The 22,210-nt window shown below is 52.5% G+C and overlaps 10 protein-coding genes across 10 annotated transcripts; 5 read left to right on the forward strand and 5 right to left on the reverse strand.

Moving 5' to 3' along the window:
- Positions 1-34: 34 nt before the first annotated feature.
- On the reverse strand, positions 35-2,174 carry BKA58DRAFT_383315 (beta-lactamase-like protein). The gene is made up of 2 exons (XM_046170172.1): positions 1,705-2,174; positions 35-1,633 (listed from the first exon to the last, which is right to left on the reverse strand). The coding sequence occupies exons 1-2, from the start codon at positions 1,747-1,749 to the stop codon at positions 503-505; spliced, it is 1,176 nt and encodes a 391-aa protein (XP_046026611.1). The 5' UTR covers positions 1,750-2,174; the 3' UTR covers positions 35-502.
- A 2-nt stretch (positions 2,175-2,176) lies between these two features.
- Positions 2,177-3,609, forward strand: BKA58DRAFT_159032 (uncharacterized protein). Its single transcript, XM_046164927.1, has 4 exons — positions 2,177-2,814; positions 2,883-2,999; positions 3,056-3,314; positions 3,377-3,609. Exons 1-4 carry the CDS (start codon positions 2,264-2,266, stop codon positions 3,524-3,526), a joined length of 1,077 nt encoding a protein of 358 aa, XP_046026612.1. The 5' UTR covers positions 2,177-2,263; the 3' UTR covers positions 3,527-3,609.
- Positions 3,610-3,913: 304 nt separating this feature from the next.
- On the reverse strand, positions 3,914-4,857 carry BKA58DRAFT_159005 (uncharacterized protein). The gene is made up of 4 exons (XM_046164926.1): positions 4,626-4,857; positions 4,385-4,572; positions 4,107-4,330; positions 3,914-4,033 (listed from the first exon to the last, which is right to left on the reverse strand). The coding sequence occupies exons 1-3, from the start codon at positions 4,693-4,695 to the stop codon at positions 4,169-4,171; spliced, it is 420 nt and encodes a 139-aa protein (XP_046026613.1). The 5' UTR covers positions 4,696-4,857; the 3' UTR covers positions 3,914-4,033; positions 4,107-4,168.
- On the reverse strand, positions 4,858-6,533 carry BKA58DRAFT_159004 (mitochondrial carrier domain-containing protein). The gene is made up of 3 exons (XM_046164925.1): positions 6,046-6,533; positions 5,433-5,983; positions 4,858-5,381 (listed from the first exon to the last, which is right to left on the reverse strand). Exons 1-3 carry the CDS (start codon positions 6,147-6,149, stop codon positions 5,020-5,022), a joined length of 1,017 nt encoding a protein of 338 aa, XP_046026614.1. The 5' UTR covers positions 6,150-6,533; the 3' UTR covers positions 4,858-5,019.
- Positions 6,534-6,650: 117 nt separating this feature from the next.
- Positions 6,651-10,429, forward strand: BKA58DRAFT_159132 (uncharacterized protein). Its single transcript, XM_046164929.1, has 5 exons — positions 6,651-6,845; positions 6,922-7,781; positions 7,835-8,066; positions 8,114-8,427; positions 8,478-10,429. The coding sequence occupies exons 1-5, from the start codon at positions 6,798-6,800 to the stop codon at positions 10,195-10,197; spliced, it is 3,174 nt and encodes a 1,057-aa protein (XP_046026615.1). The 5' UTR covers positions 6,651-6,797; the 3' UTR covers positions 10,198-10,429.
- A 1-nt stretch (position 10,430) lies between these two features.
- Positions 10,431-12,831, forward strand: BKA58DRAFT_159066 (uncharacterized protein). The gene is made up of 8 exons (XM_046164928.1): positions 10,431-11,061; positions 11,121-11,197; positions 11,276-11,315; positions 11,366-11,435; positions 11,483-11,542; positions 11,590-11,932; positions 11,984-12,249; positions 12,297-12,831. The coding sequence occupies exons 1-8, from the start codon at positions 10,901-10,903 to the stop codon at positions 12,648-12,650; spliced, it is 1,371 nt and encodes a 456-aa protein (XP_046026616.1). The 5' UTR covers positions 10,431-10,900; the 3' UTR covers positions 12,651-12,831.
- A 1,219-nt stretch (positions 12,832-14,050) lies between these two features.
- BKA58DRAFT_439115 (uncharacterized protein) lies at positions 14,051-16,531 on the reverse strand (the record flags this gene model as incomplete). Its single annotated transcript, XM_046173647.1, has 2 exons — positions 14,051-16,356; positions 16,417-16,531. 2 exons carry the CDS (start codon positions 16,529-16,531, stop codon positions 14,051-14,053), a joined length of 2,421 nt encoding a protein of 806 aa, XP_046026617.1.
- Positions 16,532-17,052: 521 nt separating this feature from the next.
- Positions 17,053-18,680, forward strand: BKA58DRAFT_159154 (peptidase family C54 protein). Its single transcript, XM_046164930.1, has 2 exons — positions 17,053-18,076; positions 18,134-18,680. The coding sequence occupies exons 1-2, from the start codon at positions 17,160-17,162 to the stop codon at positions 18,597-18,599; spliced, it is 1,383 nt and encodes a 460-aa protein (XP_046026618.1). The 5' UTR covers positions 17,053-17,159; the 3' UTR covers positions 18,600-18,680.
- A 442-nt stretch (positions 18,681-19,122) lies between these two features.
- On the reverse strand, positions 19,123-20,019 carry BKA58DRAFT_359588 (histone-fold-containing protein). Its single transcript, XM_046168733.1, has 3 exons — positions 19,740-20,019; positions 19,481-19,640; positions 19,123-19,425 (listed from the first exon to the last, which is right to left on the reverse strand). The coding sequence occupies exons 1-3, from the start codon at positions 19,903-19,905 to the stop codon at positions 19,335-19,337; spliced, it is 417 nt and encodes a 138-aa protein (XP_046026619.1). The 5' UTR covers positions 19,906-20,019; the 3' UTR covers positions 19,123-19,334.
- Positions 20,020-20,254: 235 nt separating this feature from the next.
- Positions 20,255-21,206, forward strand: BKA58DRAFT_383328 (histone H2A). The gene is made up of 3 exons (XM_046170173.1): positions 20,255-20,449; positions 20,617-20,909; positions 20,963-21,206. The coding sequence occupies exons 1-3, from the start codon at positions 20,394-20,396 to the stop codon at positions 21,016-21,018; spliced, it is 405 nt and encodes a 134-aa protein (XP_046026620.1). The 5' UTR covers positions 20,255-20,393; the 3' UTR covers positions 21,019-21,206.
- The last annotated feature ends 1,004 nt before the right edge of the window (positions 21,207-22,210 follow it).

The following is a 22,210-nucleotide window of genomic DNA, read 5'->3' on the forward strand; positions in this document are numbered from 1 at the left end:
CTTAATGATGCAATTCGAATACCAAATGTCAGCATCCACAACGTCCCATGCCAATCTACCTGTCCATACTTGCCAATGTTAGGATCAGCCTAATTAGCCTGGCTCCCTCAGATTTCAGGCAGCCGTTGATCCCAAGTACCAGTATCACGCCACTGTCATTCATGCGTCCAAGCCACTCAAACACTCCGAAACCCTGCGTGCCGCATCGCGAGATGAACCGCTCCTCGCCACGGGTAACGGCAATGCTCGGACTCCGCGGGATCTACGCTTGATACCGAGCGATGGGGTTGGGATGGCCCTTGTCAGGGTGTGGTGGTCATGGGTGGGGTGCGGACAGTGTGACGCAAGGTCGGGAGGGGAAACGGTGGTCAAGCTTTGGGTGTCTCGGGAGCCAAGAGCTTGGTGTCGGAGCATGTGTATGATTGCAAATACGATGGTCATTGGACGGTAAACCCTATAGTTTGCTTACGATGAATTGGTCATCGTGATACTTCGGTGTATTCTACATTCCTTTTTTCCATCCCTTTGCTAACCACTCATTGATCTCTACCAGCCCTTCTATTTCCTTCACTCCGGGTTTGATGCCATCGCCTACACTGGTATCATGAGCCCCAATGACCCATATGTTGTCTTTCTGTGCAAAGTCCCTCGTGCGCAGCATTGTGTCCACTGCTTGCTCTGGATCGGCGTGCATGCCCGACTTCGCATACGGTGGTCGCGCAGTGCGTTTGGGCTCTTTGAGAACGTCGAGATGATGGTAACAATCACCAGCCAGCAATACAAATGTATTCTCGTTTTCGGTCGAGCCCGATGTCGTTCGTACTAGCATCATTTGATGACCCGGAGAATGTCCCGGCGCATCCACAATGTATGCTGAGCCATCGCCAAAGACGTCGTAGGCGCGATCAAAGGCACCGAGGCCGATCCATTCAGGCTTCTTTAGATCGACAGCAGCATACTTGCCCTTTACCATGCCTTCCATGACCTGACCTGCCCTTTTATCTCCGGCGTCTCTCAAGACATCGTCTGGTACATAGCTCTCCACAATCTTTCTGCTACCATCAACCGGCAACGTCTCACTAAGCGTAGGAGCTTTCTCATCAATCGGATAACCAGGTCTCGCATAGGTACAGCAGGTCGGTCCAACCCACAACTCCGCCTCCTCAAACCCAGCTTTGGCGCCATCGCCAACATGATCAAAGTGCATGTGCGAGAAGATAACAGCCTTGACTTTCTCAGGCTGCTGATCAGGTGATCCATGCTCTTGCAGTATCTCCGCTGGAGACTTTGGCTCGCACTTGAAGTTTGGTAAAGTGTTTTCGACGAGAAGAGGCGGAAGGTTCTCCAGATCTTTTCGCATGCCTAAGTCGAAAATGTACTTGTTCCCGGTAGCTGTATGCTCGATGAGGAACACGTAGTCTGGGGCATAAAACGCCTTCCTTTTTCCATTTTCATCTTTGGAATCTTTTGGGTCTTGCGGCTTGTCTGGACCGGGCAGCATGACCATGTCCGTGGGGATGTGAATACCGCCGGCTTGAATGAGGTGGATTTTGCATGTTGCGGTGGAAGAGGGTATGGAATGCCATGGTAATTGACTTGGTGAGTCGGACATGATTCTGATAGTTACAGATTGCTATTGGGATGAGAGTGTGTCCAGGTGGTGCTCGGAATTGGTTTATTTAAACAAACTGTATAGTTGCTGACCTTAGTATGATATGCCCTTGTATCGATGACGTCAATTACATCCATTTCCAATATTGTGCCGCATATTGCGTGGAAGCTCGCTCAAGTTCCAGCTGAAGCTTGAGAATGGTAAGCTACAGCGTATATCTCGTAAGCATACATGCTAACTTATCTGACTTTATTGCTGCTCCTCGAGATCACCTGCATGTCGGCGCCCGCGCACACATCCATCTTGTGCGGTCAGGTTCGAATCAAAGTCGTGTGAGCGCGGACTTGTTTCGCCCTTTGGAAAATTTCATCGTCTTGTATACCGAAACTTATACACCTACGCATTCCCATCGCAAAATGGAAGTGCGATCTCGAAAGGATTTGGAAGGGCCTCCCGCCGAATGCGGACTAAAATGACGCGCTAGCCACGCGAGCAATCAGGCGCGTCTACCAGCTCCTTCTCATCTTCTCTCAGCACTCTTCCTCTCACCTCATCTCGCATCGCAACACAGCCGATCACCGGCAGCAGGTCATGCGAGGTTATTCGAGGCATACGAATCCACTTAGTGAAAATTGATCGCTCACACTGACCATGACTAACCCATCTATATTCCCTGACCCAGATCCGCAAAGGTATCACCGAGTGCTGCAACATCTCGCCAACGTCCGTGCTCATGGCTTTTCACAAGCACCTGTGCTCACTCCAGCACTGCAATTCTTCGACGAAGATGCCTCACGGTGGTTACCATCTCATGCACCAGCTCAACCGCAATCGACAGCGGCACCTGAGCAAGGAAATCATTATCCTCAGGCAATCCCACTTCAACGACTCACTCTCGAGGGCCTGAACAATGATGTTCTTGCCATCGTCATGGACTTCATTTGTGAGGCGCAGACATCCGAGGTCAAGCGCCGGAAGGATGGATGTGGAGTACCAAAGACGAGATTTGACTATCGCAGGGAAGGAAGTTCCCTATTCTGCTTGTCACTCGTAAGCAAAAGGATGCGAGCAACCGCTATACCCATTCTATTCACACACGTTTTCCGCGATGCCTCTTCTATGGGAGATCTCAATCGGCGATTAAGAGACATGGAAGGGAATCCGCTTGTTCCATCGCTCCCTCTGGCTCTCCCAGCCATCAAGTACGTACGCAATTGAGTTGTGCGGATGTTATGTATCTTTCTCAGTATACTAATGCCACGCGCAAAAGACCTGTGACATTGTCGTCACTTCGGAAGGCAAAAACGCATTCTGCAGAACCCGCCTTGCCAAAGCCCTTCCCAAGATGGAGCCTCTCGTTGAGCTTTCCATCACCCATCGAAAGGAGGTTAACATACCCGGTCTTAGAGCCACATTCCAACGCCATGAAGTTAATATCTCTAGCATTTTACGCCTGCGCATCTTGTCACATGGTAGTTGGTCATTCCTAGTAGAGGCTTGTCCTAATGTCGAAACATTGGCTCTGGAGTACGATCTCGACCAAGATGATGCAATGCTTGCGGCCGGGGCTTTGGAGAATATAAAGCGTTCCGAACTCTGCTGCGACACGTGGCGAAAGAGGGATGTACAACGCCTGCAACAGTACTTGCCAGACATCCAGAGTCCAGCCTTGCGAGGCTCCGTTGACCAGGAAAAATTAACTGTAAGCTCGAGCGCGGGACGCATTGTTTTTCTTGGGACACTTCGATATTGACTTAGCCACAGAGCTTCGCTGAAACGTTTGGCTTGTTCAAAGCTGACCGAAATCGCGGTTACTATCATACAACAAGTCACGGACGAAGATCTCGAAGACCAATTTTCCGACGATGGGTCAGGAACTTAGGGTGTCTTTGGGGAAATGCTGGAGGGTCATGAGCTTGATGAAGAGGAAAGCGTCGTCGCTTTGAAGTTCTTCGAAAATTGCCCTGTACTGGAAACATTATTCCTAGTGCGCTGTGGCTGGGTCACGCTTTGGCATCCCACACGTGGAAGCGAAGGAGTTGTGGAGTCGGTCCACTGTCCAGCGAATAACTTTGGAACATGGCTCGAATCTCACAAGTTTTTAAATACAGAACCATGATGTTGAAGGGTTCCCCAAGCTATTTAGCTTCCCTCGACAAGCCAACATATGCGACGAAACCTGGGATCCTCCTACTTACGGGAAAGAGAGCAGTGAGGCCAGGGAACACAGGGTAAGTGCAGTCTTTGTGTAAGTAGACGTAGGCGTAACATAAATCAGGTTAAAGAGCGAGACAGGTATTATTATATCAAAGAGGAGGCTCTCCAACTGGACCTGTGGGAAGGAGGCTCTAGGAGGTATGAATAGCTAACATACCGTCGCGTACATCGGCATACGTGGATATGTCATTACTCGGCAGCCGACTGGAAGATACTTGTCAACCCTCACAAGGATCTTTGTAGATTATATGACACTGCGATGCGCGTGGCTACCTACCTTTCTATCAATGTGATTGATAGCTTTTTTACGTACCCTCAGTCGTCTCATTCCGTCTTTCCCTACAAGACTGTGCACTTTTTCTTCGCCTTACACTCATCACACTCGCCGCCCTCATCATCTTGATATATCACTTCCAAATCCTCCAAAGGCTCCGGACATCGCACACCTCTACGATTAGAATCCTGACACCCATTCAACGTAGTGTCCTTATGTGTTGGCCACTATTTCGAAGTTAATGTATGTCTTATATGCGTTTCGTATGCCTTAGATCTTACCTCAGTGTATGGGTCTGATTGATTAGCATCCTCTTTGGCACTTGGGCGTTGGTAGCCTGGTTCGTGGATAGGAGAAACATGGCCGCATGCGTACTTTGTAGGTCGGAGGTAGCACATCTGTAGCGACGATGAGGATGCAGTGGGTTTGCAGTGGGTTTGAAGTGCGTGGCAGGTGTGTAGTGTTGGAGCTATGGCGATATCAATCAGTTGTGAGTCAAATGTACGTGATCAATGTTGCTACTTGTTGATGGACTTGAGAATTGAGAAGTGAGAAGCGCTAAAATGAAGACCGGCGTGATATAGTGGGACATTAGCGGAGAATTAGCGTGGCGTTCTAGTTAAGGTTTTCTTTGCGTGAATGGACATTGTTGCTCGGATCTCTTCACAGCCTCCGCACGGCGCCTCCGCTAGCGTGGCTGCGAGTATGGTCATGACACATCACCCGCACAGTGTACACAATGGTAGAACTTCAAGAATGCTTACAAGACAGACTATGCGTATAACCGCGGTAACAATCAATGCCCAACGCCGGAATCGAATCAATACAACGCTCGGCCAATCCGTCTCCGCAACCAAGTATAAAGTCGAATATATACACTTGAGATGAAGGTAAGGATATGCCAGCAAGCCAAAGACTACTTGACCAGTATCGGGGCTGCCTTGCCGGCCTTTTCTGCGGCAATGTTCGCTAGCTTCTGGAGTTTCTCGGCGCGTACTTGGCGGAAGTATCGGAAGAGCAGGATGAAGGAAAGCTCGATGCGCTCTTTGGTCATCATGAGGAAACCCTGGACAAGCAGGCCCTTGAGGATCTGGGGTCCGATGCCCTTGAATAGCGCCGCTGGGCCTTCGTGTTGTATGATGTATTGCATGACTTCGGTGAAGGATTTGAAAGGCTTTCCGTTCCTGGCTGGTGGAGGCTTCGATTGAAGACCGACTTTCGCGACGATGAGCGGCTGGGTTGCGATTGTGGCAAGCGTCTTGGACATGGCTCCGATGACTGACAGATGTTAGTAGCTTTCCTTGAGTTATGGTAGTGGCCGTGACTTACGGAACGCCTCGAGGGGCTTCAGCGTCTTCTTTCCTGGGTACATAACTTCCCGTAATCGCTGGTAGGCTCCGTATGTGATTGATGGGTTGATGACGAGCACCAGACTCGCCCTAAGTCCTCGCCAAAGCCCCGTCCAGCCGTCATCGCCGTTGACCACGTCCATAGCCGTAGCGATCATACCCTTGCGCTCCGCCTTGCTCATAGTCTGTTGCCTCGTCGTTACGACTGCGACGGGGATTGTGAAAAGCTGGGCGAGCGCTCCCGCAAGCGCTCCAAGGGAGAGTTCGACCGGTGTGCTTGGTGATGTTTGAAGCGTGCGGTTCGCCATGTAGAGGCTGCGTACAACGGTATACCAGTAGAAATAGGCGAAGTTGGTCGATGCTACGCCGAGCAGAGAGCCTCCTATGCCAGCATATAGTCCAGAGAGACCCTCCTGCGCAAAGACTTTCTGTAACGCGTCGAGGGCGCCATCGTAGTGTTCGTGGTCGGCGGGATTGGGGTCGTTGGACGTAGGCGAGCGCTTAATCTGCACCTGTAGTCGCGTCTTGATCCTGAGGTTGTGTTAGTATCTTTTCCTGCTGCCCGAGAAGGCTCGGGGGGATTTGCGACGTACAAATCTAGGGGATAGACAAGGGTGTTTGCGATGACGGCACCAGCGGCGCCTGCGACAGCATTACCCCATGGTGGCAGAGTTTCTACCTTTGACTGACCGGCCATGGTGGTGGTCGAGTACAGTTGCTAAGGCTTGGCTGAGTGTTGCGACTGCGAAGTGTGTGACGGACGGAGGGTGTGGTGTGGAGTCAGTGATTAAGTCGGACTATCTCATCATGACAGCAGTAATCTAAAGGTTGGAGATAGCAGCATCAGATGTTAGAAAAAGCGGGCAGGGGACGTTCATGGTGCCCGCAACGCGATAGCGCTGTCGCATGCATGGCTGACCTCTCCCGAGGTCCTAGAGGCCGAGGTTCAGGTTCGGATGACGACACACCCTGCTCCCTTGGACCTTCCTTCACCGCAGCCGCTGTCGATCATTGCGGTGAAAGTGAGCAAGCCGCTCCTGGCTCGATATGCCTCACACGTGAAGGGCGAGGCCTAGATTAGTCACCTATGTGCTACGACTGGCCGTTCCTGCTGCTGCAACTGCCAGTCGCGACGGCCGTTTGGCAGGAACGTGCGTTACGCTAAGACTTTCAGCCCCAGATCACAACATCACAACACCAAAGCACCATCACAGCTTCTTAGTGCGCCTTTGACTCCACTTCCCCATAGTCAGTCGCATCGCTATGGCACAACGCAAGTAGCTTCGTCGTCGCTGCTAGTATTGGTCATATTTCTCTTACCGTGTTCTGTCTCAAGCCATCCACGATGGCTGATCAGGCCACTGAGATAGAGGCTTACAAGGCGGCCGCAAGCGTATGTGATACACACAACTAACTTCTCGCTGCAACAACAAGTCCTGCGTTGTAGCTCCGACTAATCAAGCTACCAGGACTATCGCTCACGGGTTGACACAGCTGCTACCAAGGATGAAGCATTCAGCCTCGCAATTAGCGTGGCCGAGAACCTCATGGAAGCGATCCAGATATCGACAAACCCAGACGAAAGGAAGGAGCTCAAGGCGCAATGCAGCGAGATGTTAAGTCGTGCCGATCGCATCAAGGCCGCTCAAACATGGACACCTCTGGTCAAACCCCAGGCCTCAAGCTCCAGAGACGAGCGAGTAGGTCAATGGGCCAAAGAGGTCGCCGGGACTGCGACTCCAGGCACGACCTTTGAAGACTCCACTACGCGTTCAAACACATCCCGTTGGAATCTTTCTTCGACTACTGGACCTATCAATGGTCCAGCAGCTTCAGGTAAATCATCAGCTTCTTCGTTTTCAGCATTCGTTCATCAGTCAGACCTCTCTTCAGCCGTTCCTACTTTCCAGCAAGATGCGCGCCGAGATCTAATGCCGCTTATTGATCTTTCGAATGACGCCTTTCCAATCCATGTACCAAGTGCAAGCACTGATGCGTCACACGAAGATAGCTCGAACGCCAACATTGACCGTGATAACCATCCGAAGTACGGACACGATTCCGTATTGAATTCGTCTGCAGTGCCACAGCCCTCTAGCGCAGAGTCCCAGCCTGGAGTACCTGAGTCGCAAACAGCGGCTCTAATGTCCTCAACCGCACCTCACTCTCAAATACACAGGCTACGAGAGCCGGTTTCAAACAGGAAACTACCCGCAAAAGAAAGCATTATCTTGTTGAAGGCTTCCATAGTCAATGGCTTCAAGTTTCCACCTTGGGACAAGACTCCATCTGCGGATGAGTTTGTCTCGGAAGGCGAGGCTGTCTACACGTACGTTACCCGCTGCTAATGCAGAGATTGTGCGGACATGCTGACAGCGACAGTGAAAATCGGGATCTGAGTCTGTCTTCATACCAGCAGCAGTTCTTTCTCGGCTGGCTGCGTGCCAAAGAGGCTGTGCCGCCACCCTCGCAATTCCCTAACGGTAGGGCTGGTATTGGGCCCTTGATGTCTAGCACGAGGCCTCTAGATCTTGTACAGGATGCAGCTTCAGATTGCTCGGTGGTCACAAGCTTATGCGCTGGTATTGCTCGCTCAGAACGCGGCCACGATCAGGTTTGCCATGCTTAGAAACTCTGCAGCCTCGGTACTAATTGTGGTAGATGCTCACGAACAAGATATATCCATACGACAAGCACTTTGGAAAGCCAGTAATCTCGTCTAATGGCAAGTATATCGTACGACTTAACTTCAATGGCTGTTGGAGAAAGGTCGTCATCGATGATCGACTACCTGTCTCAAAGACACATCGACTGCTTCATGTTTTCGACCGCCGTAATCCAGCACTCTTATGGCCAGCGCTGCTTGAGAAAGCATACCTGAAAGTTCGCGGTGGTTATGACTTCCCCGGAAGCAACTCGTGCAGTGATCTCTGGACAATGACCGGCTGGATACCAGAACAGGTCTTCTTGCAAGAGTAAGTTGTGTCTTCTCCCAACCCATGGCTGACCATACTGACCCTTATAGGGCTGATACAGTCCCAGATCAGATATGGAAGCGCATATACAACGCCTTCATGTACGGCGATGTTCTGGTCACAGCAGGTACTGGCAAGATGTCGACCAGGCAGGAGCGTGAACTTGGTCTCGAGGGCCAACACAGTTACGTCGTGCTGGACATGAAGGAGACGGAGCATGATCGTCTGTTGCTCGTCAAGAACCCATGGGTCGAAGGCAAAGGTTGGCGCGGCCCTCGCCCTTCGGCTGTGACGACCATGAATCTGCCTGCATCTACCTCAAGTCGTGCCTCCAACAACAGCCTTGAGAGTTATCACAGGGATAGCGTCCCCACTCAAGATCGACCGCATCCAACGACATTCTGGATCGGCTTAGAGCAAGTCATACAACATTTCGAGAGTCTGTACCTGAACTGGAACCCTGGCCTCTTCCGCTATCGACAAGATATCCATTTCGAGTGGAACATAGAGTCATCGTCGCCGGGCGGCTGCATTGTCAAGCACCCACAGTTCGCCTTTGCGTCCAGAGGTGCTGGACCCGTGTGGTTCCTTCTTAGTCGCCATTTCCGGGACGTACCAGCAGTCACCAAAGAGGAGTCAGATGCATTCAACGACGGAAGCATTCGCCCCGACTCTCAAGTCAACACCCATGGAGATGCACCGAAGGGATACATGAGCATATACATCTGCAATGGCCAAGGAGAACGGCTATACATGAAAGACACGTACCTGGAATCGAGCGACTACGTCACTACACCGCAATGTCTTCTTCGCGGCGATGCTGACGCCAAGTCCATATATACAGTGGTGATTGATCAAGACGACTTGCCTCCGTCATTGTACACCTTCTCCTTGTCTGCGTTTGCAAACTTCCCAATCACACTGGAACAGGCGGCGCAGCGATACCCTTTGCAAACGACCGAGGAAGGCGCATGGACAAGGCAGACGGCCGGTGGTGGTACGGACTCGTCGAAATATTTCGACAATCCTCAGTATTCTCTCACTGTCCGCGAACGCAGCTCACTAGCCATCTTACTCACCAGCACGAACCATGAGCATCCCTTACACGTCAAACTTGCTCTAGGATACGGAAAGAGGTTATATCGCTTGCAAAGTCGCGATGTGCTAGCAGACTCGGGTGACCACCGCAGTGGATGTGTTCTCGCAGAGATCAAAGACCTTCAACCAGGCTCCTACACGATCATTTGCTCCTTGTTTGAAGCTGGTCTGACCGGTGACTACCAACTCCGAGTTGACAGCACAAGCGAGGTGGTGTTGAAGCAAGTGCCGCGCGACGGGGCGGGATTGCTCTCGATGAAGCTCGCTCCGGCGTGCTTTGGTGCCAGCATACACAAAGTTGCTGCCCCATTGTGGCCTAGGCGCCTGGCGTCATACACTATCATCGCCAGATTTTCGAAAGCAACGAGCCCTCGCGCCGTCGATTTAGGCAAGCTAGCCCGCAGTCCGTTCCGGTTGAGTGTTGAGATGGGTCGAGGCCCGGAGCGCAAGTTCATCATCGCAAGTGAACAAGGAGAGTACTCTGACACTGCTACGGTTCGGTCCGAGAGCGTCAACATCGACCCGAAACTCGGGATGCAAGGCGAACTATGGCTCGTTCTGGATAGGCTGTCAGGCTCTGGGGGACCGGTAGAGGAATGGTACGACGTGGAAATCTACACCGACACACCCAAGGCCTGCGAGATTGGCGTATGGCGGGAATGGGATGACTGATGACTTTACGATAGCGCAAGGCACGATAGACGGCGTTTAGGGGTAACCGACGGTCATTTGCACTGTCGATCAAATCGATCACGCATTAGTCTGCACGACTGGAACTTTGGCGTCGTCGTGTGCATTTAGTGGAAGCGAGAACGTCAGGGTGCACCATCACGCTTGAGTTGATGGATTTGCGTCTCAGCAAAATAGATCATGAGTTCTCTTACACATCTCATGCGGTTCCACGTGTGTGAAGTAGGCTATTTGCGGGTGTGAAACCTGGTAGGGGTGAGAGTCGGTGGCGAGACTGCACCCAATCAAGCGATGCACGATCTGTTATGCATGTCCCTATTGCGCGTTTCGACCTTGCAGCAGACGCGCATGTTGGGATTAGAGGTACGATAACGGCACGCTAAGCAGAAGAACAGCAGCCCCTGCAACTTGAAGATAACCATAGCCATCTATCGGACTTGAATGTGCATGCTGTTTTCCACCTGCTACTGCTCCCCTTCCAAGGTTCTCTTCTCCACTACCCCGCTGCGACCAGGTCAAAGGCTATCGGCTGCGCTACGTCAGAGCTCCGGCGCGTGCCAAGTGAACCCGAAAAGCGCACCGCCTCAACACCTGACGACATCATCGATCGTTACCTCGATATAGCTTCGCGCTCCTATCTCCACTTGCTATTACTCTCTTGAGTAAAACCCATATCCCAGCAACCATGGCGGACCTTGCGCCAGAGAAGGCCCAACCGGGCTCTGCAACCACGTCCGCCCTCAACTCGCGAGACAACTCGCGGGCTGCCACACCTTCAAGTGCTGCCGTCGAGAAAGCTCCGGATGACAGCTCCAAGTTCAAGACCTTCCTGGGCATTTTGAGGAGGTAACGTAGCACCATCGGGTCACAGCAGACACGCGAAAGCTAACCGTGTCCTCCTCCAGGTTTATTGGCGTCTCCGACCTCGCTGCTGTCCGCTTCTCCCTCCCCGCACAACTCCTCGAACCAAGGCCAAATTTGGGTACGTTATATGAATATGGAATTGCGATGGATATCCTCGCAAGTCGCTGTAGCCGGACTATCATCTGACAGAGAGCAGAGTACTGGCACTACTTGGACAGGCCCGACACGTTCATCAGGTCGGCATAAGTCAAATGCACATTGCAGAAGCTGTTACTGACCTCCACAGTATCGGAGATTCGGATGATGATCTGGGGCGCATGCTCGGGTGCTTGCGCTTCTGGTTCACCAAGGACCTGGTATGAGGCACGCCCCGGCGAGGAAGGCATAGCTAATGCTGGAACAGAAATACGTCAAGGGCAAGCCTTGCAAGCCCTACAACTCTACATTGGGCGAGTTCTTCAGGGTACGCGTCCCTTGGAAATCACATGAGCTGGTTACTGACTCTCGCAGTGCAACTGGAAGATCGAAGACACCCACCCTACCCTCAAGACCCCCAACTCGGCTCCCTCGAGCGCCTCCAACAGCGTCAAAGGCGATGGCAAGACCGTGACCGTCTCCTATCTCACCGAGCAAACCTCCCACCACCCTCCCGTGTCCGCCTTCTACGTCGACTGTCCTGAGAAGGGCATTAGTGCGCGAGGTTACGATCAGCTAAGCGCCAAGTTTACAGGTACAAGCGTACGAGTGGTGGCTGGAGCGCACAACCTGGGAATCTTCATCACCCTGAAGAATCGAGGCAATGAGGAATACCAACTCACTCACCCAGCCGCCTACCTTGGGGGTATTCTACGAGGTAGGCTATGAGAGCATACAAGTACTGTTACGGTGCTGATTTTTTCTACAGGCTCCCTCAATGTCTCTGTCGCGGACAGCTGCTTCGTTACCTGCCCAAAGACTGGACTGAAGGTCATCCTAGAATACCAGGAGGAAGGCTGGCTCGGTCGATCACAAAACAAGGTCTTGGGTGTCATTTTCAAGTACGACCCCAACAACGATTCGATTACCAAGATCAAGGATGTCTCGGAGAAGGACGTCCTCGCGCGGATAGAGGGCAACTGGCAGGACAAGGTCTACTATACCCTTGGCAGCAAGCCATTTGCTAAGGTCGCTGTAAGTACACTGAGCGGCGGTCTGGATCACAGTCTGACATCAAGCAGGAGAAGAACCTCATCATCGACCTCAACCCGCTTGATCCCGTAGCCAAGATCGTCCCACCGCTCGAACAGCAGCTTCCCAACGAGTCCCTCAAGTTCTGGGACGGCGTCACGAATGCCATAGTAGGCAAGCAATATGGACTAGCGACGAACCTCAAGACCGAGATAGAAGAGAAGCAACGGCAGAAGGCTGCAGAGCGAAAGGCGGCGGAGAAAGAGTGGAAGCCACGATTTTTCACCGGCGCAGTCACACCTGTCGGTAGGCCAGACCTCACCAAGGACGGCGAGGAAGCGCTCAAGGGCCTGCATGCAGAGAACTATCAACTGCCGCCAAACGAGGAGTACGCCGCATTTTGATCGAACCCACTCATTCCGCAAACTTGCCTAGGAGGAGATTGCACCACCCGGACGAACCAGTACAATAGGACCTTCACTACGATATCCATTACATCTTGACACTTTGGGGAACATGACACCATCATTTGGCATCATTTACAACTTCGGCACGCGTTTTGTTAGCTAGGAAGAAGGGGAGCATGGCTAGTTCGGCGTTTCGTACATAACATTTGGGGACTTACACATATGGTGTCTGTGTCTTTTCTGTCACGATTATCTTACGAATAGATCTCTCAGACTGCTTGCCTTGTTAGAGGCTCTCTGTCGGTTGACTCCCTTCAGTGGGAACTTTGACTTACACACAAAGACTATCCGAACGCGCCTACTTCATTCCCACGCAACAACTTGAGCAAGCCATCGCGACCAGTTTGACGAGAGTGAAGAAGGCTATGTGGCAGTTGGAATCTGACCTACGTGCGAAGGGGGCGTATACGAAGTCTCCAAGGTGCATGCAAACCCTGTTGTTTGAACAGTCTCGGAAGGGTGTTCCAGCTTGATTAGGCAGCGAATGGGTGAGGGATAGGCCTCTGGCTTGCTGAATAGATAGAAACGGACAATGGTTCAGTCCACCTTTAAGGTTCATTGTATCAATGGAGTACCATTACAGGTCAGTCAGGTTCATCGAGCTGGTTAGATCATTGCCTCGTCTGCATATCATGGGTATCAACAAACGTGCGCGCATTTGTTCCATGATTTCTCACGTCTTAACGAGGGATGATATCAAAAAGAGACAAAAACACGTTATAAAGAGGCAAAAAGTACGCGTTGTATTGTTTTATGATTTTTTCTCTCGGTTTGGCGACATGCTTTATTGCGAAGAAATCGAACACCAAGAACCCAGAGGTTGTGATTGTACTCACATCGGCGATATACACCAACAGCCTAATCTGCGCATCGCGGTCGCTAAATATATCACGTCACAAGGGTCGGTTCATAACAGCTAAGATTTTGTTCATTTTTTGTGTATTTTTGTATGGTTTTGATGCCAAGCAAGCGAGGGTCGCGACCTGATCATGAGTCGAAGGGACATAGCTGAGCGGCACAATGAAAAAAGCATCGCAAGCTCTAGATGAGAGTCGCATGACGAACTGCCGCGGTGGATCTGCAGGCGACGATGAAAGACTTGAACAACGCCGCCGGTATCCGCCACGCAATGCAATGTCATCGGTAATCCGTCGTACGCCACAGAGTTCGCCAGTACTAATACAAACAAGTATTTACACAAGGTACTACATACCATATCGAACGCAACGAGTGCTGCGCATGTGAGCAAGGTTGAGCAGGAATGTCGTAAAACACCACCTCGTAAACGCCCCGGAAAAGCACCGTCATCAAGCGGTGTCGTGATCAGAACAGCCAGCTCACTGCAAACCAGCCTTATTGGTCTTGACAGTATGGGGAATAGGCTTTAGGATGCCCTTGTTGTCGCCAGCGCCCAGAGCCTCACCGTTAGACCATCCCATCCTCATCATGAGGGCATGGCCCCTGTTCTCAGGACCAAGCTCTGGGGCATTCGCACCGACAGTCTCGCCATCCTTGTAGCCCAGTTGAGGACGTGAGCGCACACCACCTTGTTTGTGCTTGACGGTGGAATACTTGCCAGGACGGCCGCCGCCGCCGCCGCCCTGGGAATAAAGAGGACCTTTCAGGCGTTTCTGGAAGCCCTTCTTTGCAATCGCAATATCAAATTCGTCGTCGGTGTAGGTACGGGTGCGATTGGTCTTGGAAAGGATGGTGAACCTGTCCATACCATCGCCACGAGAACGAGAGTTCAAGTTGAAGAATGAAGCGGCTTGGTGGACGGTGGCGCGACGATAGGCCTCCATAGGTGGGAGAGATAGTGTCTGCATGTCCCCCAGCAAGAACTCACGAAGCTCTTCGACAATATCCTCCATATCGATGCCACCCTGGTACTTGACCTTGAGGTTGGGGCCCTTACCCTTGCGACCTAATAAGCCCTGTTGACGCAACTCTTCACGCTCGGCCTTCTTAAGACGCTTCTTTGCCCTGTCGTTTGCCCACGCGCTTTGCAACTGCTCATTGAGATCTGAATCGTCCAGTTCTGGGGGTGGCTGACCACGTCGACCCTTCTTCTTGGGTTTAAGTGATGGGCGCTCAGTATCCATGATGTCAAAGCCGCCATATGGATCCATCTCGAGGGCTGCGACCATAGCAGAAGCGGAGGGGAAAGTAGGTTCCTTTTTGCCACGTCCACGGCCCTTTCCCTTTTTGCTGGATCTGCCATAACCGCCATATGAGTAGTTCTTCGAAGGGCCCGATCCATCAAAATAGTCATCGCCACCATAAAGCATCACCTCGTCACCACCTAGGCCGAGCTCTTCTTGCTTCTGCAGGACCTTTGCGATGGTCTCATCATCCCACTCTTCAGCTTCTTCTTCATCTTCATCGTCCTCAGAGTCCCCATCCTCAGAGTCGTCCTCGGAGTCGCTGCTGGAGAGCATTTGCTGCTCACGCTCGCGAGCTTCTGCCTCAAAAGCTTTGATCAATAGCTTCTCGTCGCCAGTCGTAAGGTGCATAGGTGAAATCCAGCGAGCTTCGTCTGTTATCGAGTCTTCGTGTACGCAGAGATATTGGAGGCCACTTTTGCGGATGCGTTTTGACAGAATCCGAACGACTTTGTCCGCAACATCTGATGCGGTGTCCATGTCGTCGAAATCCTGTAGCATATCCGAGTCCCAGTCGTCAGTGCCCTCGCCTGCACCTTCGTTGCCGCCGTCTTCGCTTCCAGATGCTGACTCCCAGTCGTTATGACTGCCCGCATCCAGATCCATCTCACGACGTACGAAGCCAGACGAAGCCACCAGATCTTCGGTAAGACCAAACTCTTCCATGTTCTGCATGTAATCATCTATCGCGGCGTCGCGAGGGTTCACCTCGCCGCGCAGATAGGTGTCCATGTCAGGACGGGCATTACCAGGCAACCATCCGACGTTTGGTTTGCTCCGGTGTTGCCACTCGGTAGTTGTGCCTTCCCATGCGGGTCTGCCTCCTCTTCGCTTTGAAAACTGGTTTTGATCAACGTCATCGGCATCCGAGTCCACCTCTACCTCCAGCTGAGATGTAGCGTTCCCTCGAATGCTAAGCTCAACCGATACTGGAAGGTTGGCTATTGCTGCCACGGATGTATGATCGGTAGTAGAGGCAGCGGTGAGCTCGGGTGTCCGAACAGACGTCGTCTCTACTGAAGGGGTAGGTTGTGCTGGTCGCGCTGTTGCGTCTTCTGATGATATGGGGTGCGGCTTCGCGGTGGACGTGGCTTTGGGTGCCTGTTGCGCGGATGAGGTGACGGCAGGCGCAGCTGGTGGCTGGTTTCCACGGCCTCTGAATAGCACTTCGTCGGCGCTCGAAGATGAGGCTTCAGAGAGCGCCGGTGAGGGACTGCGAATCGCCATATGTGCCATCGCTGTCGAGTTGTCGGGCGTGGAAGAGGGCGAGGACGGTGTAATGGGTTCAGCGCTGGAATCCGACGAAACCTGGGCCGTCTCTGCATCGGGCGTGAGCTTCTTCAGCGTGCCTTCGAGGTGACCGGCGCTTATGAACTCGATGGGCATGTGTCGTAATTTCTTGCCAGCTTCAAACGCAGCGGTGCGGTGACTTGACATCCATTTCGCTTCGTCCTTGAGAGAGAACTTGGAGGCGGTCGCGGCTGCAACGGTCAATACAGCCCAATCTTAATGTGGCGATTGGGGAAAGAGCGCAAACGTACTCTCCTCATGTGCTGGCCATGATTGGTATGAGTGGCGTTTGGACTGCGCGCGCTGCGGTGTGCCCTTGGCTGAGCCGCCTTTGGCCTTGCTCTTGCCCTTTTTGCCCTTCGACATAGCGACAGCGGTACGACAAGCTTTGCGCGGTGGAAACGAAGGAAATAAGGAAAGAGCGGTGTTGGGGAGGGTTTGGAGATGATGCGCTCTTCAATGTCTCTAACAGTCGCGAGTGGCGCGGGGCTAGTAATGATGCGCAGGGTTAGCTAGCTTAGCGGAGCTTATGACGATAGAGCCGCTGGTTATCGCTCCCCAGTGAGCGTTGGAGATGCTTGGACAGTGCAGCAGCTTCTGAGCATAAAGTCCATCATAGAGTGAGTGAATGAAGTGCGCTTGAAGTGCGGTGATGTATACGCGGGTTCTGCATACCCTGGCCAACGCATTCCAGGAACGTGATTGCCACGCAGTGACACAGCCAGGTGATAGCGACCGCAGGCCCCTCCCCCGCGGGAACCTAGGTTCGTAGAGCCGCATCTGACCCTCTGCGGCTGGCTGCACCAACCCAAGAAGCTCGACATCGTGTTGCTACACTCTGCTTCAACCCACCGTCTGGTATCGTGGGTATGTGCAAATAGTCGTGGCAAGTAGGAACGCGTGCAGTCAGCTCTAGGCAACCTCATCTCGGGACCTCCGCATCACCTCCGCATCCATCGCCGCCCTGGCCACAACACCTTCTGTTGCAGCCATCATGCATGACTTCGAGCGCGTCAGCCGCAACATCGTCCGCACCTTCTACGATCCTCCGCCGACCAACGACTCCAACGACCCCGTATGGCTGCTAGGCCAGCGTTACGACCCCCGGCCGCCGCCGTCCAAGCCTACGCCCACTGATTCCCCAGCTGCCGGGACGCCCGCACCCACGCCCTTGTCCGAACGTAACGAAGACGAAAGCTGGATAAGAACCAGCATCGAAGAGTCCGAGCGCAAGGAAGCTCCAAATGGCGAGGATCCAGCACAATACGGCAACTGGCCCTCTGCCTTCCTTGATGACTTCGAGTCGCGCATCTGGATGACCTATCGCTCTGGCTTTACGCCAATCCAGAAGAGTCAGGACCCAAAGGCCACAAGCGCTATGAGTTTCCGCGTGCGCATGCAGAACCTCGCCTCGCCTGGATTCACGTCGGATACGGGCTTTGGCTGCATGATCAGGAGCGGGCAGTGCATACTCGCCAACGCGCTGCAAATGCTCCGTCTTGGACGGGACTGGAGATACCAAGAGAAGCCTGATGTGCCGGAGCATCATGAAATACTCTCACTCTTTGCTGACGATCCGAAAGCGCCCTTCTCGATCCACCGCTTCGTCGAGCACGGCGCTGCTGTATGCGGAAAGTACCCTGGCGAGTGGTTCGGTCCCTCGGCGGCAGCACGGTGTATACAAGATCTAGTGCACAAGTACAAGGAGGCTGGACTGAGAGTATACGTATCGGGTGACGGCGCCGACGTGTATGAAGATAAGCTGAAGCAAATCGCCGTGGACGACGACGGAGAATGGCGACCTACGCTGATCCTCGTCGGCACAAGGCTGGGCATCGACAAGATCACTCCAGTATACTGGGAGGCGCTGAAGGCGAGCCTGCAGATGAAGCAGAGCATTGGCATTGCAGGGTGAGGCGCAACAAGTGTCTGTCATACTTCGAGACTAGTTATACTAACTGTTCACAGTGGCCGCCCTTCAGCATCACATTACTTTGTAGCCACGCAGGCAAACAACTTCTTCTACCTCGATCCCCACAGCACACGCCCACTCTTACCCTATCGCTCTCCTGCGTCATCGACTGAAGACCAGGAAACAGCCACTCCTTCTACACTAGAAGCTTCAGCAACGTCCACCTCGTCATCCACAACCATCGTCCCTTCATCGAACTCATCCTCTTACTCCGCCGAAGAACTCGCGAGTTGTCATACGCGCCGCATCCGCCGTCTTCAGATCCGCGAGATGGACCCCTCTATGCTCCTCGCTTTTCTCATAACATCACAAGAAGACTATGACAACTGGAAAGAAGGCGTTCGCAGCGTGCAAGGCAAGAGCGTGGTGCATGTGCAGGACAAAGAGCCAGCGCCGCGAGGACAAGAGAGAGAAGGCGCTATTGACGAGGTAGAGAGTTGGGATGAGGATGGCTTGCAATAGGCGATAGCCGTCTAGATTGCTCTGGCGTTTTCTGTTGGGTTTCGCTATGATATCATACGGGTACATGCATGTCTGGAGTTGTGGGATTCGAGAGTCTGGTACGTGTATATCCGTAAATGCCGTGTTTTTGGTGCGCAATCCACAAATCCAAAGATTTTGGTAATGTTTGCCCAAGTGAGGATGCTTGCCATGCGGAAACTCGTGCTTGTCGTCCCAGTTCCAGAATTCACTGGTTGCTGTCAAATGGGCGCCTACGTCATCTGGACCGAATTCGCCAAAAACGCGATTCCTCTAAGTTCGACGAGATATCGTGAAAGACGCGTTCAGCGCGTATCCGCAGGTCGCGGCGCGTGACCCCCCGACAGCGCGTCGATATCGCGTCTCGTCTCGAAAAGGCGCGCTTCCAGATCTACGCGCCATGAATTGAATGGCGCAGTGCGTTCTGGGTATAAAAGTAGCCTGCTGATTAGAAGAAAGGATGGAAAGTTCAGAAAACGGAAGTCAAAGAAAAGTGAAGTCATTGTGAAGTTCGAAAGAATTGATTCGTTCCCGTCTGCTGTGGTATAATGTACAGACCCTGATGGACCTCGTAGTCGAATACGACTAGATGATTCGATGACAGACAAACCGACCCATGATCACATTAGCAAAGGACCCGTGAACACCGCACCCCATAACCACTTGTCAAATAGACAAGAAAGACCCAAAGAAAACATCCGGCGAAAAGAAAGCACTCTATTTGGTAGAGGAAGAGTACTTGGTGACAGCCTTGGTACCCTCAGAGACGGCGTGCTTGGCAAGCTCACCAGGCAGGATCAGACGGACTCTGTGGATGAGGTCAGTATATGAGACTGGATGTGGAAGAAGCGTGCAAAACGTACGATGTCTGGATCTCGCGCGATGAGATGGTGGACTTCTTGTTGTAGGCAGCGAGCTTGCTAGCCTCGGTGGCGACGCGCTCGAAGATGTCGTTGACGAAAGAGTTGAGGATGCTCATGGCACGGTTGGAGATACCGGTGTCGGGGTGGACCTGCTTGAGGACTAAAGACGCGTCAGCAAATTCTGCTCAATGGAAGCCAATGAAGCGCAATGCTTCAAAGACTGGAAGTCGCGCTCAGAATGCGCAAAGTGCAAACTCACCCTTGTAGATGTAGGAGGAGTAGGTCTCCTTCCTGGTCTTGGTGCGCTTCTTCTTGTCACCGGAGGGCGCGGCGGTCTTCTTGCCAGCCTCCTTCTTCTCGGCGGGAGCCTTGCCAGCCGGGGCCTTGCCGCCGGTGGTGGGAGTCTTCTGGGCCTTGGGGGGCATTTTGGTGGATTTGAGAGGTGGTGGTAAAAAGGGTGAGTTTGAGTTAAAAGCAGAAGCTTGGAGTGAGATGGAGTTGGTCGAGTGTCGTGGTGGGAGTTTGCGATGGATGAAGGGAAAGGTCGTCGACGGCGGGGAGCGCGCTACTTATGGGGAGCGCGCTCTCATGTTGTGATCCAGCAGCGGCTGGGAGGCCCGTGCGGCAGCTCTTGCCAGTTTGGTGGCTAAGCGAGGCCCGCCATTGATCTTGCGCTGACTTGCGGCAGGCGCTAGGCGGCGTCGCTGCCTTTTCGCGCGCTAGCGTGGGCAGGTTGATCTCGCGCACTCACAACAGTCCAGCGCCGTCCTTATAAGACCGCCCCGCCCCCCGACAGCAGCAAGCAATCCATCGTCTCGACACTCCACGCCCACAACCAGCTCATCCCGCTCAATCTACTCAACTCTCCAACCTCTCCCACTTCCAAACCAACCCCCAAACCAACTCTCTCAAAATGACTGGAGGCAAGTCCGGAGGCAAGGCCAGCGGCTCCAAGTCCAGCGCCCAATCGTGAGTACTCCATCTCCTCCATCGCGCCTTTAGCTCCAGTTTGCCTTGCGCATTCTTCAGCTGCACTTTGCATCTTTTTGACGCGTCTTTTGCTTGATTGACGCGTCTTTTCGCATCGCATTGCGCATCCCATCTCCAACATTGCATCATAGCTAACTCGTCCTTAGCCGTTCATCCAAGGCCGGTCTCGCTTTCCCCGTCGGTCGTGTCCACCGTCTTCTCCGCAAGGGCAACTACGCTCAGCGTGTCGGTGCCGGTGCCCCCGTCTACCTCGCTGCCGTCCTTGAGTACCTCGCTGCTGAGATCCTCGAGTTGGCCGGTAACGCTGCCCGCGACAACAAGAAGACCCGTATCATTCCCCGCCATCTCCAGCTCGCCATCAGGAACGACGAGGAGCTGAACAAGCTTCTCGGACACGTCACCATCGCCCAGGGTGGTGTCCTCCCCAACATTCACCAGAGTACGTTGCTCCACAATCTACTCGCATCGCATCAGTTGCTAACATATTTTCAGACCTTCTGCCCAAGAAGACAGCCAAGCCTGGCAAGGGTCCTTCGCAGGAGCTCTAAACGCGTCCTGCATTTGAGTTTCTTCTTCACGGCGTGGTTACTTCATGGGTCTTTTTCATCTGCAATGATAATGGGAGTCGGTCTGGGTTTGGGTTCTCGGCTTTTTACGGGATTTATACCAGAGCTGTATATTAGCTGGTTGTATTGACGACCGCGAGCTCATGAGCTGAATCGAGCATATCACTTCATCTACCGTCTTTTGCCGTGACTTCTTTGCTAATGCTTAGCTTTGCACTGACGCTATTTGGACTTTGCCATGCGCGCCGTGTAACCTAATTCACAAGCTAGCTACACCGCCATTTCTCGCGCCTGTATATCTGAGTAACGCCCCATCTCCACTTCGCCTACACTTGCGATAACGTTGCGTCGACCGTATCTCACCATCACGCATTCTCGACCATGCTGTCTTGACACGCATTTCGCGTTCGAATCGAGACAGTTGGAATTCAGCAACGGCAACGAGCGAATTGGGCAATATATGGCATATATGTACGTTGTAGAGAGGTGGTATTTGCAGCGTTGAGGCAGTTCCATGTGCTAGGCGACGCAGCCGTGTGATGTAACTCGGGGTACAATGCACTACCTGCCGTGTACTTGATTTCAGTTGTATGGCAATCGTTTAGTACACTTGGGCAGTCTGGTAAGATATGTGAGGGATTGTAGTGCAAACACAGCGTATTTGTCGTAGATAGCTATAGTATTCATCATCATCCCTATTGATGCATATGTCTACAGGTGCACTATTTCAAACGACGTGACTTAGTATATCCTCCTACTCTTTTCGCTCGTAGCGTAAACTATACTTGGTTCCATGGATCCAGGGAGGTTTTGTCGCATGATACGTGTTGGTAGGTGTCTTCCTATAGGTATGTGGCCATCTGCAGTGTTGATAGCATTTCAAACATATACGGCATGCTATGTATTTTACTCCATGAAATTTATGTAATAAGTCACCTGCAGCTGATTGTATTGATAACTTGTGATGATAGGCCGAATTATCTCTTTTCGTGAGGTGCTTTTCCGTATGATTGTGTTGCAAGGTTGGTGAAGAACATTTGGAATTAAGAATGAAGAGCAACTTATTCAAAAAATCATTACAACCCACCACCACACTCAAATATCTCAAAAAATGCATGAATCGACTGTAGTAACACTGGATTTTAGTTTGAAACTATTTTTGTGTTCGATTTCC

Source organism: Alternaria rosae (assembly GCF_020736505.1).
Source record: "Alternaria rosae strain MPI-PUGE-AT-0040 chromosome Unknown BKA58scaffold_4, whole genome shotgun sequence".
Lineage (NCBI taxonomy): Eukaryota > Fungi > Ascomycota > Dothideomycetes > Pleosporales > Pleosporaceae > Alternaria > Alternaria rosae.